Source organism: Heteronotia binoei, chromosome 8, assembly GCF_032191835.1.
Source record: "Heteronotia binoei isolate CCM8104 ecotype False Entrance Well chromosome 8, APGP_CSIRO_Hbin_v1, whole genome shotgun sequence".
In the NCBI taxonomy this organism is placed as follows: Eukaryota; Metazoa; Chordata; class Lepidosauria; order Squamata; family Gekkonidae; genus Heteronotia; species Heteronotia binoei.
The window spans coordinates 98,638,401-98,652,148 of NC_083230.1; the positions used below are offsets into that span (position 1 = coordinate 98,638,401).

The 13,748-nt window shown below is 43.7% G+C and overlaps 1 protein-coding gene across 1 annotated transcript in view; it reads left to right on the forward strand.

Moving 5' to 3' along the window:
• The window catches only part of SLC13A4 (solute carrier family 13 member 4), an 89,208-nt gene that overhangs the window by 11,368 nt on the left and 64,092 nt on the right, over positions 1 to 13,748 (forward strand). Inside the window, exon 2 of the mRNA XM_060245694.1 lies at positions 12,676 to 12,804. Coding sequence (XP_060101677.1) covers positions 12,676 to 12,804 — 129 coding nt within the window. The remainder of the gene's footprint in view (positions 1 to 12,675; positions 12,805 to 13,748) is intronic.

The following is a 13,748-nucleotide window of genomic DNA, read 5'->3' on the forward strand; positions in this document are numbered from 1 at the left end:
CCTAATGCAGCAGCTCATCCCCCCTTCTCATATCATTTAGGTCACTAAAGTCACAAGGGTAAATTATATAGATCATAGCTAGGGTAGCCAGCCTCCAGGTAAGGATCTGGAGATCTTCCACTTTTACAACTGATCTCCAGCTGGCAGAGATCAGACCCTCTGGAAATAATGGCAGCTTCGAAGAGTGGACTCTAGGGCACTGTACCATGCTGAAGCCCCTCCCTTCCCCAAAGCCCACCCTCCCCTGGATCTACCCCCAAAGTGTCCAGGTATTTTCCAACATAAACCTGGCAACCTGAAATGTTGCACAAAATGCTTCACAACATAGTGTTGGTTGTCACTACCTTCCCAACTCAAATACTAGAACTCAGGGCACAGAATGTAGTTGATAGGCAATAAGTTTGGAATGGATAGGGTTGCCAGCTCCAGGTTGGGAAATACCTGGAAATTTTTTTTGGGGGGGGGTGGGTGGAGCTTGAGGAGGGTGGGGAGGGATTTCAGTGTGATATAATGCCACAGAGTCCACCTTCAGAAGTGTTCGTTTTCTCCAGGTGAATTAATGTTTGTTTCTTGGAGATCAGTTTTAATCCCAAAAGATCTCCAGCCACAACCTGGAGGCTGGCAACCCTAAGCGGACAAAAGAAAGTCATGGTCTGCTCAACAAGTAATTCATTTGTCAAATTCAATGCCAGAAGGTGCAATGATGGTTGCTAACACAGAGGACTTTAAAAGGAGATTAGACAGATTCATAAGAACATAAGAGAAGCCATGTTAGATCAGGCCAATGGCCCATCCAGTCCAACATTCTGTGTCACACAGCGGCCAAATATATATATATATATATATATATATATATATATATATATATATATATATATATATATATATATATATATATATATATATATATATATATATACACACACACACACAGACACATACACACTGTGGCTAATAGCCACTGATGGACCTCTGCTCCATATTTTTATCTAACCCCCTCTTGAAGGTGGCCATGCTTGTGGCCGCCACCACCTCCTGTGGCAGTGAATTCCACATGTTAATCACCCTTTGGGTGAAGAAGTACTTCCTTTTATCAGTTTTAACCTGTCTGCTCAGCAATTTCATCGAATGCCCACGAGTTCTCGTATTGTGAGAAAGGGAGAAAAGTACTTCTTTCTCTACTTTCTCCATCCCATGCATTATCTTGTAAACCTCTATCATGTCACCCCTCAGTCGACGTTTCTCCAAGCTAAAGAGCCCTAAGCGTTTCAACCTTTCTTCATAAGGAAGGTGTTCCAGCCCTTTAATCATTCTAGTTGCCCTTTTCTGAACTTTCTCCAATGCTATAATATCCTTTTTGAGGTGCGGCGACCAGAACTGCACACAGTACTCCAAATGAGACCGCACCATCGATTTATACAGGGGCATTATGATACTGGCTGATTTGTTTTCAATTCCCTTCCTAATAATTCCCAGCATGGCGTTGGCCTTTTTTATTGCAAACGCACACTGCCTTGACATTTTCAGTGAATTATCTACCACGACCCCAAGATCTCTCTCTTGGTCAGTCTCATGGGGAACGAGTCCATTAATAGCTACTAACTGTGGGGACTAAAGGGAACTTCCACATTCAGAGGCAGACAGCCTCCAACTTCAGTGGACTTAGAAGAGTGGAACTGCTTAGCATTGCATGAAATATCCTGGAAAGGCCTTTGCCCTCAAGTTGTTTAGCCCTCCAAGGCCACGGAGTAGAGTTGCCAGATCTGACTCAAGAAATACCTGGGGACTTTGGGAGTTCAGCCAGGAGAAATTGGGGGTGGAGCCAGGAGCAAGGGTGTGACAAGCATAATTGAACTCCAAAGGAAGTTCTGGACATCACATTTAAAGGGACAGCACACCTTTTAAATGCCTTTCCTCCATTTGGAAATAATGAAGAATAGGGGCACCTTCTTTGGGGGTTCATAGAATTGGACCCCCTGGTTCAATCTTTTTTAAACATGGAGGATGTATTGAGGAGAAGCACCAGGTGCTATGCTGAAACTTTGGTGCCTCTACCTCAAAGAACAGCCTTCCAGAGTCCCCGAAACCCACAGATCAATTTTCCATTACACCCTATGAGAATTGGTCTCCATAGGGTATAATGGAGTGCCCAGCAGACCTTTCCTGCCCCACCCCCTGATAACCCTGAGTCAGGGGGGAGGGCCTCCAAATCAGGGGATCCTCTGCCCCCAACTGGGGATTGGCAACCCTACCACTTTGTAAAACAAGACGTTGACCTAGATGGAATATGTATCTGATCCTGCAGGGCTCGACTTTTGTATGCTCACTTGGGGAGGAAGTCCCATGTTACTCAGTGGGGCTTACTTCTAGAAAAGTGTTCTTAGGTCTCTAACTTGGAGCTTCTTCAAGGAAGGGCAAAATAAAAATGCGATAGAAGCTTTATAGGTATTTTCATTCAGACAGATGAGTTTGGTCTTCAGGGTCTCAGTCTCTGAAGAAAATTATTTTGAATTTTGACAGTAGAACAATCAATAGAACTAAGGCATAGATAAGTATTAAACACTGTATCTACTCCCGCTCTGGTTCAGCACAGTCAAATGTCTGAAATTGCCTCAGAAAGGGCTATTCTTGACAAAAAGAACATAGCGTTCAGGACGTATAAACTACACAGAGAACCTTTTTCTCCTCAGAGATACTGTTTCCTAGCAATGCCAAAGCACTAAACTAACAATAGAAGCCCTATCTGTCTGTATGGGCACTAACACACTGGTCTCATTGGGTTGCCTACAAACCTGCAGAAAAGATATTCTGTCCCTTAAACAGAAGCTTGATGCATGGAAATGGGCAGCTGAAGTTTTTCACAGCAGGGAGGTCAAATAACATCACCTGAAAAATAACATCCTATTAAGCTTCTGTTAAAGGGACAGGACATTTTTTTTTTCTCCAGGCCAGGCAGCAACACTAACTGCCCCTCAGATTTTGAGGGGACCCAATGGGCAGTGTGATTAGTGTACCAAGCTAGGACCAGGCAGTCCTGTGCTCAAACGTCTGTCTATCTGTGATGGTCACCGTGCAACTTGGGCTAATCACCATCCTTTATCTCAGTCTACCACTTAAGGACTCTGTGAGAATAAAATGGCAGACAGCATGTATGCTACTAGGGTCCTTCTAACTGTCCTGTAATATCAGTTCATTGTAGTTCATTGTTGCCAGGTCCAGGTTGGGAAATGCCTGGAGATTTTTTGGGGGAGTGGACCTTGAGAAGGGTGGGGTTTGGGGAAGAGAAGGGAGGGACTTAAGTGGTATATAATGACATAGAATTCACCTTCCAAAGAGGCCATTTTCTCCAGGTGAACTGATCTCCCTCACCTGGAGATCAATTGTAATAGTTGGAGATCTCCAGCCACCACCTGTAGGTTGGCAACCCTAGTTCATCAAACCTAGTTCATAAACAGCACTTTTCAGGTGATGTTACTTAGCTCCATGTTATGAAAAGTTTTATCACCTGCAGATTTCTTCATCTTAAACATCTATTAGAGGGAGAAAGCATTTCTCTCCCGCCCAGTTGGCAACTTTGTATACAACGCTCAGTTCCTTAGAGGAGTCCCTCAGCCTAACCTCTCTCACAGGCTAGCTGTGAGTATAAAATGGAGAACAGGAGACCCATTCATGCTGCTCTGAACTTTTTCTTAGTATCACTTGACCCTGGAACTAAAGCTCTATTGTGTTTATATATTTGAAGTATATTTCCATTCTAACTTTGTGTCGGTCAGCGGGCCTTGAAAGCAGATGATGGCAACTGAGATAGAATAAATTAGTTTTTATAAAAACAAAGCACTGACAAAAGCTGAAGGCTCCTGAGGAACATCTTCTCCTCAGTCCTCTGGCTTCATCTTATGCCCTTCAGCAGCGGTCCTGTGATGATTCCCCACTCCTTAGGGTTGCCAATCCCCAGGTGGGGTCAGGGGATCAACTGGTTTGGAGACCCTCCCCCCGTTTCAGGGTCGTCAGAAAGCAGGGGGAGGGGAGGAAAATGTCTGCTGGGAACTCTATTATTCCCTATGGAGATTTATTCCCATAGAAAATCATGGAGAATTGATCTGCAGGTATCTGGGGCTCTGGAGGGGCTGTTTTTTGGGGTAGAGGCACCAAATTCTCAGTATAGCATCTAGTGCCTCTCCTCAAAATACCCCTCAAGTTTCAAAAAGATTGGACCAGAGGGTCCAATTCTATGAGCCCCAAAAGAAGGTGCCCCTATCCATTATTTCCTACGGAAGGAAGGAATCGAAAAGGTGTGCCGTCCCTTTAAATGTGATGGCCAGAACTCCCTTTGGAGTTCAATTATGCTTGTCACAGCCTTGATCTTGGCTCCACCCCTAATGTCTCCTGGCTCCACCCCCAAAGTCTCTTGGCTCCACCCCCAAAGTCCCCAGATATTTCTTGAATTGGACTTGGCAACCCTACCACTCCTCCACATTAAGCCTGCTGGGTGTTGACTTTGGGCCAGTCTCTGTTCTCTCAGGATTTTCTCAGCTCCACCTACCTCACAAGGTACCTGTTGTGGGGAGAGGAAAGGAAGGAGATTGCAAGCTGCTTTGAGACTCCTTAAGGCGGAGAAAAGCCGGATATAAAAGCCTTCTCTTTTTCTCTTTCTTCTCCAAAATAGCAACTGAACTGCCAGGCTCCCATTTCCACCCCCTGGAGAAACTCAAGTCACCAATTAAGAATCGCTAATCTAGATGACCTGGATAGCTCAAGCAGGCCTGCTCTTGTCAGATCTGAGCTGCTAAGCAGGATTGACCTTGGCTAGTATTCAGATGGGAGACCTGTGCCAAGGAATACCAGGGGCATGATGAGGAGGCAGGCAATCGCAAATAGGGTTGCCAAGTCCAATTTAAGAAATATCTGGGGACTTTGGGGGTGGAGCCAGGAGTCTTTGGGGGTGGAACCAGGAGACATTGGGGGCAGAGCCGAGAGCAAGGGTGTGACAAGCATAATTGAACTTCAAGGGAGTTCTGGCCATCACATTTAAAGGGACTGCACAAATTTTTAAATGCCTTCCTTCCATAGGAAATAATGAAGGATAGGGGCACCTTCTTTTGGGGCTCATAGAATTGGACCCCCTGGTCCAATCTTTTTGAAGCTTTAGAGGTATTTTGGGGAGAGGCACTAGATGCTATACTGAAAATTTGGTGCCTCTATCTCAAAAAACAGCCCCCCCAGAGCTCCCGATACCCGCAGATCAATTCCCCATCATTCCCTATGGGAATCATTCATGTAGGTGCATGATGGCTCTGGGGGTGGGGCTTCCCCCGCCAGCCAGCTGGCTGGGGGAGGGGGGAAGCCTGTAAAACCGGGGGATCCCCCTCTGGGACCTGGGGATTGGGAAGCCTAATCGCAAACCACCTCTGAATGTCTCTTGCCTTGAAAATTCTATGGGGTCACCATAAGTCAACTGTGATTTGGCAGCTAAAAATATATATATATATAGCTAATCCTTTTGGGTTCTGTGGAGGAATGGGAAGGCCTGCAGTCACTGAGCTACTGCATCACTATATAAAAAGCCCTCTGCTCTTTCCCAGCCTTAGCTCCCATAACAACAAATTAAATAGCATCAACATAAATTAGCACTGCCAACAAGCTGGTTTTTAAAGCAGTCGGCTATTATGTAGCCTAGTTATCCAATAGCCTATTTTTTTGCTCCTTAAATAGCCTCATAGATAGCAGCTGTTTTACTTGATATTAATACAGCAAAATAGTGAATTATTTTTTGCCAGGCAGTTGTCTGCTACAACTTTCAGCCTGACTTATTCTTCTCTATGAATGAAAGATCTATATATTATATCTTCCCTAAACCTCACAAACTCCACATCCACAAAGTGTTTTTTGTTCTTGTGTTGTTTGAACTTCTTTTTCATTACTGGCTGACAGTTAATGTATTACCCTGACCCATCTCCATTAGTTCTTTATGTCGAGCTTTATTCTGATGCTTCTTTGGACTTTTATTAGCACCTCTTGTTGGGCCACTCCATCCTGGCAGGGGAAAGCAATCCCTTAAAACAGGAACGATGAGTGTATGCTCTGAAGCAGCCATTTTCTCCAGTGAGCTGTTTCTCTGTATTGTGGAGATCAGTTGTAATTCCAGAAGAACTCCAGGCCTCATTTGGAGGCTGACAACCCTAGTTATGAGTGATTTCTGAAGATGCAGAAGAAAATTTCAGAAAGCGGCCATCAGTCTGTTTCATAGTTTTCCATCCTCTAAAAGTCAGTCTTTCTTTAATAGAAAGGGCATTAGGTTTTTACTCTGAATTGTCCCCCATCCGTACCTATTGTCATCACACATCGCCAACTGCTTTAGAGACTCATCCAGCTTTCAAGAATTTGCTTGTGATTCAGAACAGCAGAGTGCCTGCTGTTTGGTAAACAAGCACTAGAGGCTATGGCATGCACCCCGGCCTGGCCACACGCTTGGCTGACTCCTGTCCAATATAAATATCCAGTCACAGTATCCAGATCATGCACTCTAATATGGATTCCAAGAGCTCCAAAGTAATACAAGTCAGCAAATAGGATATTTCTCACACTTTGTTTTGGGGAACTAAAACATAGAATAATTATTACGGTTATTAGCAGGGGAGAGGGAGAGACTTTCTGGGAGTTTGAGGGAAAGCACCTAATGTAATGACATCACACAAAAGTGATGTCATCATGTCAGCAATGTCATGTGCCAATGCTCTTGTATTCGGGGCAAAACTATATGATTACAATAGAGTTTTAACTAGTTTCCCGAGTCCGGTACAAGGTGCTGGTTATTACCTTTAAAGCCCTATATGGCCTGGGACCTGCCTACCTGAAGGACCGTCTTTCCCCACATGTTCCCCAGAGAGCACTGAGGTCAGGAACACAAAATCTCCTCACTATCCCCGGGCCAAAAGAAGCCTGTCTGAAAGCCACCAGGAAAAGGGCTTTCTCCGTTATGGCCCCCGTATGGTGGAATCAGCTGCCGGAAGAGGTGAGGGCCCTGCGGGACTTGGCGCAGTTCCGCAGGGCCTGTAAGACGACCCTCTTCTGGCTAGCCTACACCTAGCTATGATGACAACTGATGTAACTGGCCAGCCATCTGTTTACAGGAAATTGAAATATTCTGTTTTAAAGTTTTAACTGTTTAAATATTTAATTGTTTTATACTTAATATTGTTTAAATTTTATGTTTGATTAAATTGTTGGAAGCCGCCCTGAGCCATTCGTGGGAAGGGCGGGATATAAATCTCAAATAAATAAATAACTAAATAAATCATGAGAACAGATTGATTTGGGACCACTTCAAAATGCGGGGGCAAATAAGGTGGCTCTCAGTCCTTGTTACCCTTATACCTGCCTCCTAGGACTGAGAAATTCCTGGATACTTGGGGATGGAGCCTGATTGGCTGGGCTCTGTGGGGGATCCTAGCAGGTTATAATGTAGTAGACTCCACCCTCCAAAGAAGCCATTTTCTCCTGGAGAACTAATTTATGTCTTTTGGGGATTTGCTCTAATTCCTGAAGACCTCCAGGCCCCACCTAGAGGATAGCAACCATATCCCTCATCTTGTTTATATTTAGTCAAACTCTTTAGGAGCCAGTTTGGTGTAGTGGTTAAGTGTGAGGACTCTTATCTGGGAGAACCGGGTTTGAGTCCCCATTCCTTCACATGAATCTGCTGATGTGACCTTGAGGCAGTCACAAGTTCTCACAGAGCTGTTCCTCTCAAGAGCAGTTTCTGTCAGAGCTCTCTCAGCCCCACCTACCTCACAGGGCGTCTGCTGTGGGGAGGGGAAGGGAAAGAAGATTGTAAGCCACTCTGAGAATCCTTCAGGTAGTGAAGGGCAGGGTATAAATCTTTAAAGCTGCAGCCCTAAGAACACTTTCCTGAAAGTAAGACCCAGTGGGTATGAGACTTACTTCTGAATAAAGGTAAAGGTAGTCCCCTGTGCAAGGACCAGTCATTTCTGACTCTGAGGTGACATTGCATCACAACATTTTCATTGCAGACTTTTTACGGGGTGGTTTGCCATTGCCTTCTCCAGTCATCTACACTTTACCTCCAGCAAGCTGGGTGTTTATTTTACTGACCTCAGAAGGATGGAAGGCTGAGCCAACCTTGAGCCAGCTACCTGAACCCAGCTTCTGCCAGGATTGAACTCAGGTCGTGAGGAAAGCCTGGACTGCAATAACTGCAGCTTTACCACTCTATGCCACAGGGCTCCTGTGAAATTGCTTCCTAAGGCACAGGTCTGTCTTTTGCTTACTGTGGGTGGTAGCCTGTCTTTGAATGGAGGTTCATCCAGCCTAAAGACCCTTATTCCAACAACAAAGGAAAAGCCAAAAGTTGAGGGAAGGATTCTTAGCTTGGAGGAGGTTTCAAACTTTGCTGAGTAGAGTGGCTCTTCTCTTTATAAATACTAACAGAGATGTAGTTGTGTCCTTATGTTGCACCACAAATATATAGGAATCTGGTAGTAGCAGTTTTGCTGGACTGGAGCCCAATTCATTAGATGCACGTAACCAAGCAGGTCCTATTTTCCAAAAGTTAGAATAAAAACTTGTTAGAATTTAAGATGCTTCAGGACTCTTGTTTACATACGTCTGCAAAAATCTGTGTGTGCCTGGAATTTTGCAAGGTTGCTGGTTCAGTTCCAATACACGCATTCTGATTTCGCTTCTCCCTTGCGAGAAAGAAATCTATGAATTTTAATTTTTGCACCGTTCGAGGGGTTTTCTCATGCCAAGTTTTTCTTGTAAAAAAATATACATTTGCAATGCTTGGGATTTAAAGGGCATATAGACAGCTGCCCATAAAAGTGGCATAAAAGAAACAAACAGAAGAACCAGCTCTGATAGCAACAAACATGAGGCAAACTGAAACTGATGAGTGACAGTGACAAACCTATGACATTTAAATATGACCATATCAGCTGATCATTAGTGCCCTGCAACTGATGGGGGCATAAGAATGAATGAAAATGTGATCGCCCTGATTCCATGACTCTGATGTTCTTGTGAAGTAGAGTTGCCACAGAATTTTATCCAAAGGTTTCTGCTCATGGAAAAACCCAGTTCTGAGCAAAAGAGGTCTGACAAAGTTTGTCAAATTCCTTGAGTGCAGAGGGGGGAAATCCTATACCTTCCAAAGCTCTCATTCTTAAAATTTCTTCAAATGTTAAATTTCAAGCAAATGGGGAGGCTCTTAGTCAAGAGCAACACTCAAGCTGTTTTGAAAGCAAAAAATTGCAGTTGATTAGTGGCATTTCTTTGGGTGTCTGTATTGTGGAGTGAAGCCTCCTCTACACCTGCAGTGGAGTGAGGTGTCACAATGGACTGCACCATCTCTCACTCCAGGCAAGGGTCTCCTTTTCCAGAAGTGATGCCATCATATAGGTGACGTCGGGGGTGTTTTTGGGCAAAACTCTACAGTTTGTAGTCATTTTTAATATTGAATTTTGCCCAAAAAGTAGAGCATTGCCCTGGCATCAGTGACACAATGACATCACTTCAGGATGTTTCTGATGTCCCCGCCCATCGCTGGAATGTGCCCAACCCCCAAATTCTCCCTGTAGCAGGAAGAAGGCACTTACGAACCCTATTAATCTCAGAAGTCCTTCAAAAAGGGGCCAGGGATGCACACTGGTTTCAGACAGTAGCCATGTTGGTCTGTGGTAGATCAGTTAGATTTGAGTTGGAAGGGTACTTGAGAAGTCATTGCACTTTTTACATTACTAGCATGCTGTGTGTTTTTTTAACCACATCATCTTCATATGATGAATATTTCTGTTCAATTTGTTTTTTATATAATGAAATCTGATTTATACCTTGTGACAACTGTAATTTTCCAGTGTGGTAAATACAAAATCTTTTCACACTGATTTCTAGAAATTTTTAACCATGAAACATAGATAAAATGATGCTTTCTCCACATAAACGAGAATTGTGTCAAAATGCATTGTCTTCACTTGGATGTGTAAAGTGTTTTTTAAAAAATCAAAAGGATACCTGCCAGCAGGCTAAAACTAGTGAATACTGATGTGATTTTAAGCCTTGTCGAAGTAACTGATAAGAAGCAGTTGGGTATTGTTGAATTCCACATGCGTGTTATGAAAACCATGTATTTATTTTAAATCATAATTTGAAATCCTGTTCATTTGAAATATTAATTTGATTAGACATTATCTACAGTGTCCACCTTCGAATCACCTTTCAATACAGTTATTAACAGAGTGATGCCCTTCTGTGCCCAATTAACTTTTTTAACTACAAGGTTTTTATTGCTGAAAGGCAAAATGATACAGATTACAGATACAGCAGCTGGTGCAGAACGCGGCGGCTAGGCTGCTACTGGGGCTCCCGAAGTGGGAGCACATACAGCCAGGGCTGCGCGGACTGCACTGGTTGCCAGTTACATACCGGATTCGTTACAAGGTGCTGGTTATTACCTTTAAAGCCCTATATGGCCGAGGACCTGCCTACCTGAGGGACCGTCTTTCCCCATATGAACCCCAGAGAGCACTGAGGTCAGAAGGGAAGAACCAACTGACCATCCCCGGGCCGAAGGAGGCAAAACTGCAGAGTACTCATATGCGGGCCTTCTCTTTCATAGCTCCACACCTATGGAACCAGCTCCCAGAAGAAGTGCGGGCCCTGCGGAACCTTGAACAGTTCCGCAGGACCTGCAAGACCATCCTTTTTGGGATGGCCTTTGCCGATTAAATGACAGAGGGACTCGCCTAAATGAATTTTGCCATCATGCTTATTGGAATGTTAATTTTAAATTTTAAATTAGACTGTTTTAAAGCTAAATACTGATTTTAAATACTTATTGTATAACCTATTGTATTGATGTTGTTAGCCGCCCTGAGCCTGCCTCGGCGGGGAGGGCGGGATATAAATAAAATGTTGATTGATTTATTGATTATTTGTTTCACATTAGAAAAACACAAAACATATATATCACTAATGTGAACACACCAAACAGTTCAGACATTGCTACAATTCAAATTCCTGCTACAAAGTAGGCTTGCCAATCCCCAGGTCTCAGCCGGGGATCCCCCAGTTTTGCAGGCTCCTTCCCGCCCCCAGTCAGCTGGCCAGCGGGGGGAAGCTCCACCCACACAGCCCCCACCTGTCTTTCCACTTTAGAACCAGAGGAACCTTGGAAAGGCTTGCTTTCTGGATAGTGTGTCTGTGCCTTTCAATCTAGGACCCAGCCAGGCTGAATTGGAGTGGGGTGAGCTGGCAGAACAAGATGGCTGCTCTCAGTTAGTTGTGAAGTTGTAGCAGTCCAGACCCTCTGTTGTTTTCACAATCCTTTTAGAAGTCGTTTGCATAGTAAAGGAGGACTAGAACCTTTGCTTTCCCTGTGTTAGTCTGATAGAACTTCAAACTTCAGCAACTCATGAGTCAATTGCCCCAGTGGGACCACATAATTGTGGAATTGCAGACTGTTTATTTTGGCTGCCCTCGCTTTCTGTGTGTGTGTGTGTGTGTGTGTGTGTGTGTGTGTGTGTGAGAGAGAGAGAGAGAGAGAGAGAATGAGAGTGTTAGGGTTGCCAATCTCCAAGTGGGGGCAGGGGATCCCCTGGTTTGGGGGCCCTTCCCCACTTCAGGGTCAACAGAAAGCAGGGGGGGGAGGGAAATATTTGTTGGGCACTCCATTATTCTTTATGGAGATCAGTTCCCATAGGGAATAATGAAGAATTGATCTGCGGTTATCTGGGGCTCTGGGAGGGCTGTTTTTTGAGACAGAGGCACCAAATTTTCAGCATAGCATCCAGTACCTCGCCTCAAAACACCCTCCAAGTTCCAAAAGGATTGGACCAGGGGGTCCAATTTTATGAGCCTCAAAAGAAGGTGCCCCTAACATTCATTATTTCCAATGGAGGCAAGGCATTAAAAAGGTGTGAAGTCCCTTTAAATGTGATGTCCAGAACTCCCTTTGGAGTTCAATTATGCTTGTCCCAACCTTGCACCTGGCTCCATCTCCAAATCCTCAGATATTTTTTTAATTGAACTTAGCAACCCTACTACAAAGCTATAGTATGGGTTCTTAATATAATCCAATAATTGCCATATAATCATCAAATGCCATTGAGTGAAGTTGTCCACCAGAACTTAATGAATTTAGGACTATATAACTTTATCTAAGATTCAAAACGACAGGATATTACCCTGGCAACAAAGGAGATTAATTAAAGAATCTGAAGAACAGATTCCCCCCCCCCCCCTTCTTCTTACCCTGTTATCATTGGTAACCTCTCCCTAAAAAACATTAGAAACCTATTGCAGAACTCTTTTAATACCAAGGAAAGAACTAGCAGAACTGAGAAATGATAAAAGAATTTAAGGAATTCCTCAGTAATGCCTCTAATGCCGGAAAATATATATTTCATTAATTTTTGTTTTAAAGATGTCTCATGCCAGTTATGACTTTTGAAGAGGCTTTAATAACTACAATAATATTTTGAATGAAGACGGTAAAAAGTATATACGAGTGAGTAGTACCAGTCATTTTAAAACACATTAGTGGTCCAACAATTAATTTACCTTAGCTTTGATAACAGGATGTGAGTTAGAACAGGTCTGTGAATATTGCTGCATCCCAAACGCTTGGGTGACATTTAACCCCTTTCTTCCTTTCTTCAGGAAGCCTCATGTGCCTATGTGCTGATAGTGACGGCAGTGTACTGGGTTTCTGAAGCGGTGCCACTTGGAGCGGCAGCCCTTGTTCCTGCTTTCCTCTACCCACTCTTTGGAGTCATGAAGTCCAGTGAGGTCAGATTTGTGTCCTTTTATAATCGGTCATATTGATTCACACCATGCATACACATCATGCAATACTGTTATCACTTGCTGGTTTATTTCACATGAATGAACATGGGAACTGACTCCATGGAAATGTATTGCATGATCAACTGCAGTATGAGATTAATGTGGAAGTCTCATCTGCAGTGGCTGATTCACGCATTCAAGCCATTATTTGCTTTCATTGTCATAAAATCTTCACAACAAACCAGTGAGGTCAGTTAGCCTGACAGCCTAAATACATGTTATATTTTTCCCATATCCATCCCCAGGTTGGGTGGACAAATGCAGCCTGGGAGTTCTGTGGCACATGCTGGTCAAATTTAAATCAATATGATGGTGTATGAGGTCAAACAGTCTAAGCTTCCCCCACACCCCATCCCATTTTCCTAACCTGAAACAGTCCCAGGGAGCCACTGGGGATTACCTCCTAATCCATTTTGGTATCTGATGGAGAGCATTTTCACATTATCCATCGTCTGGATGCTGCAACAGCTCCCATGCATTTGCTGGTAACAAAGGAATTGGCCCTACCTTTTAAGTAAGCATGCTGAGAATGGGGCTGTAAATCTGCTCATCAAATGGAGTAGCATCAGCACGTGAAGTTTTAGATCAGGTACATTTAAGTACTTTATGAAGGTTCTCTCCCCAAGCTATCTAGAGCCTGTGACTAAGAACCTTGTGCTTATAAGAACATTAGACTTTGTGTCTAGACCCCCCAAAAGTGTGAAAGGGATAAAGGGAAACAATAAAGGCTTTTGTGCTGCTAGTTCTTTGCTTTTTCACTCAAGAACATGTTTCATTAAAAATTGTTGCACAGGATAACCTGGAAGGGGGCGGGGGGTTGTTTGAAAAAAGTTAATGAGACAAGAATTAGTGGAAGCAAGCCAGGAAACAAAGATTTGAGAGTCCTG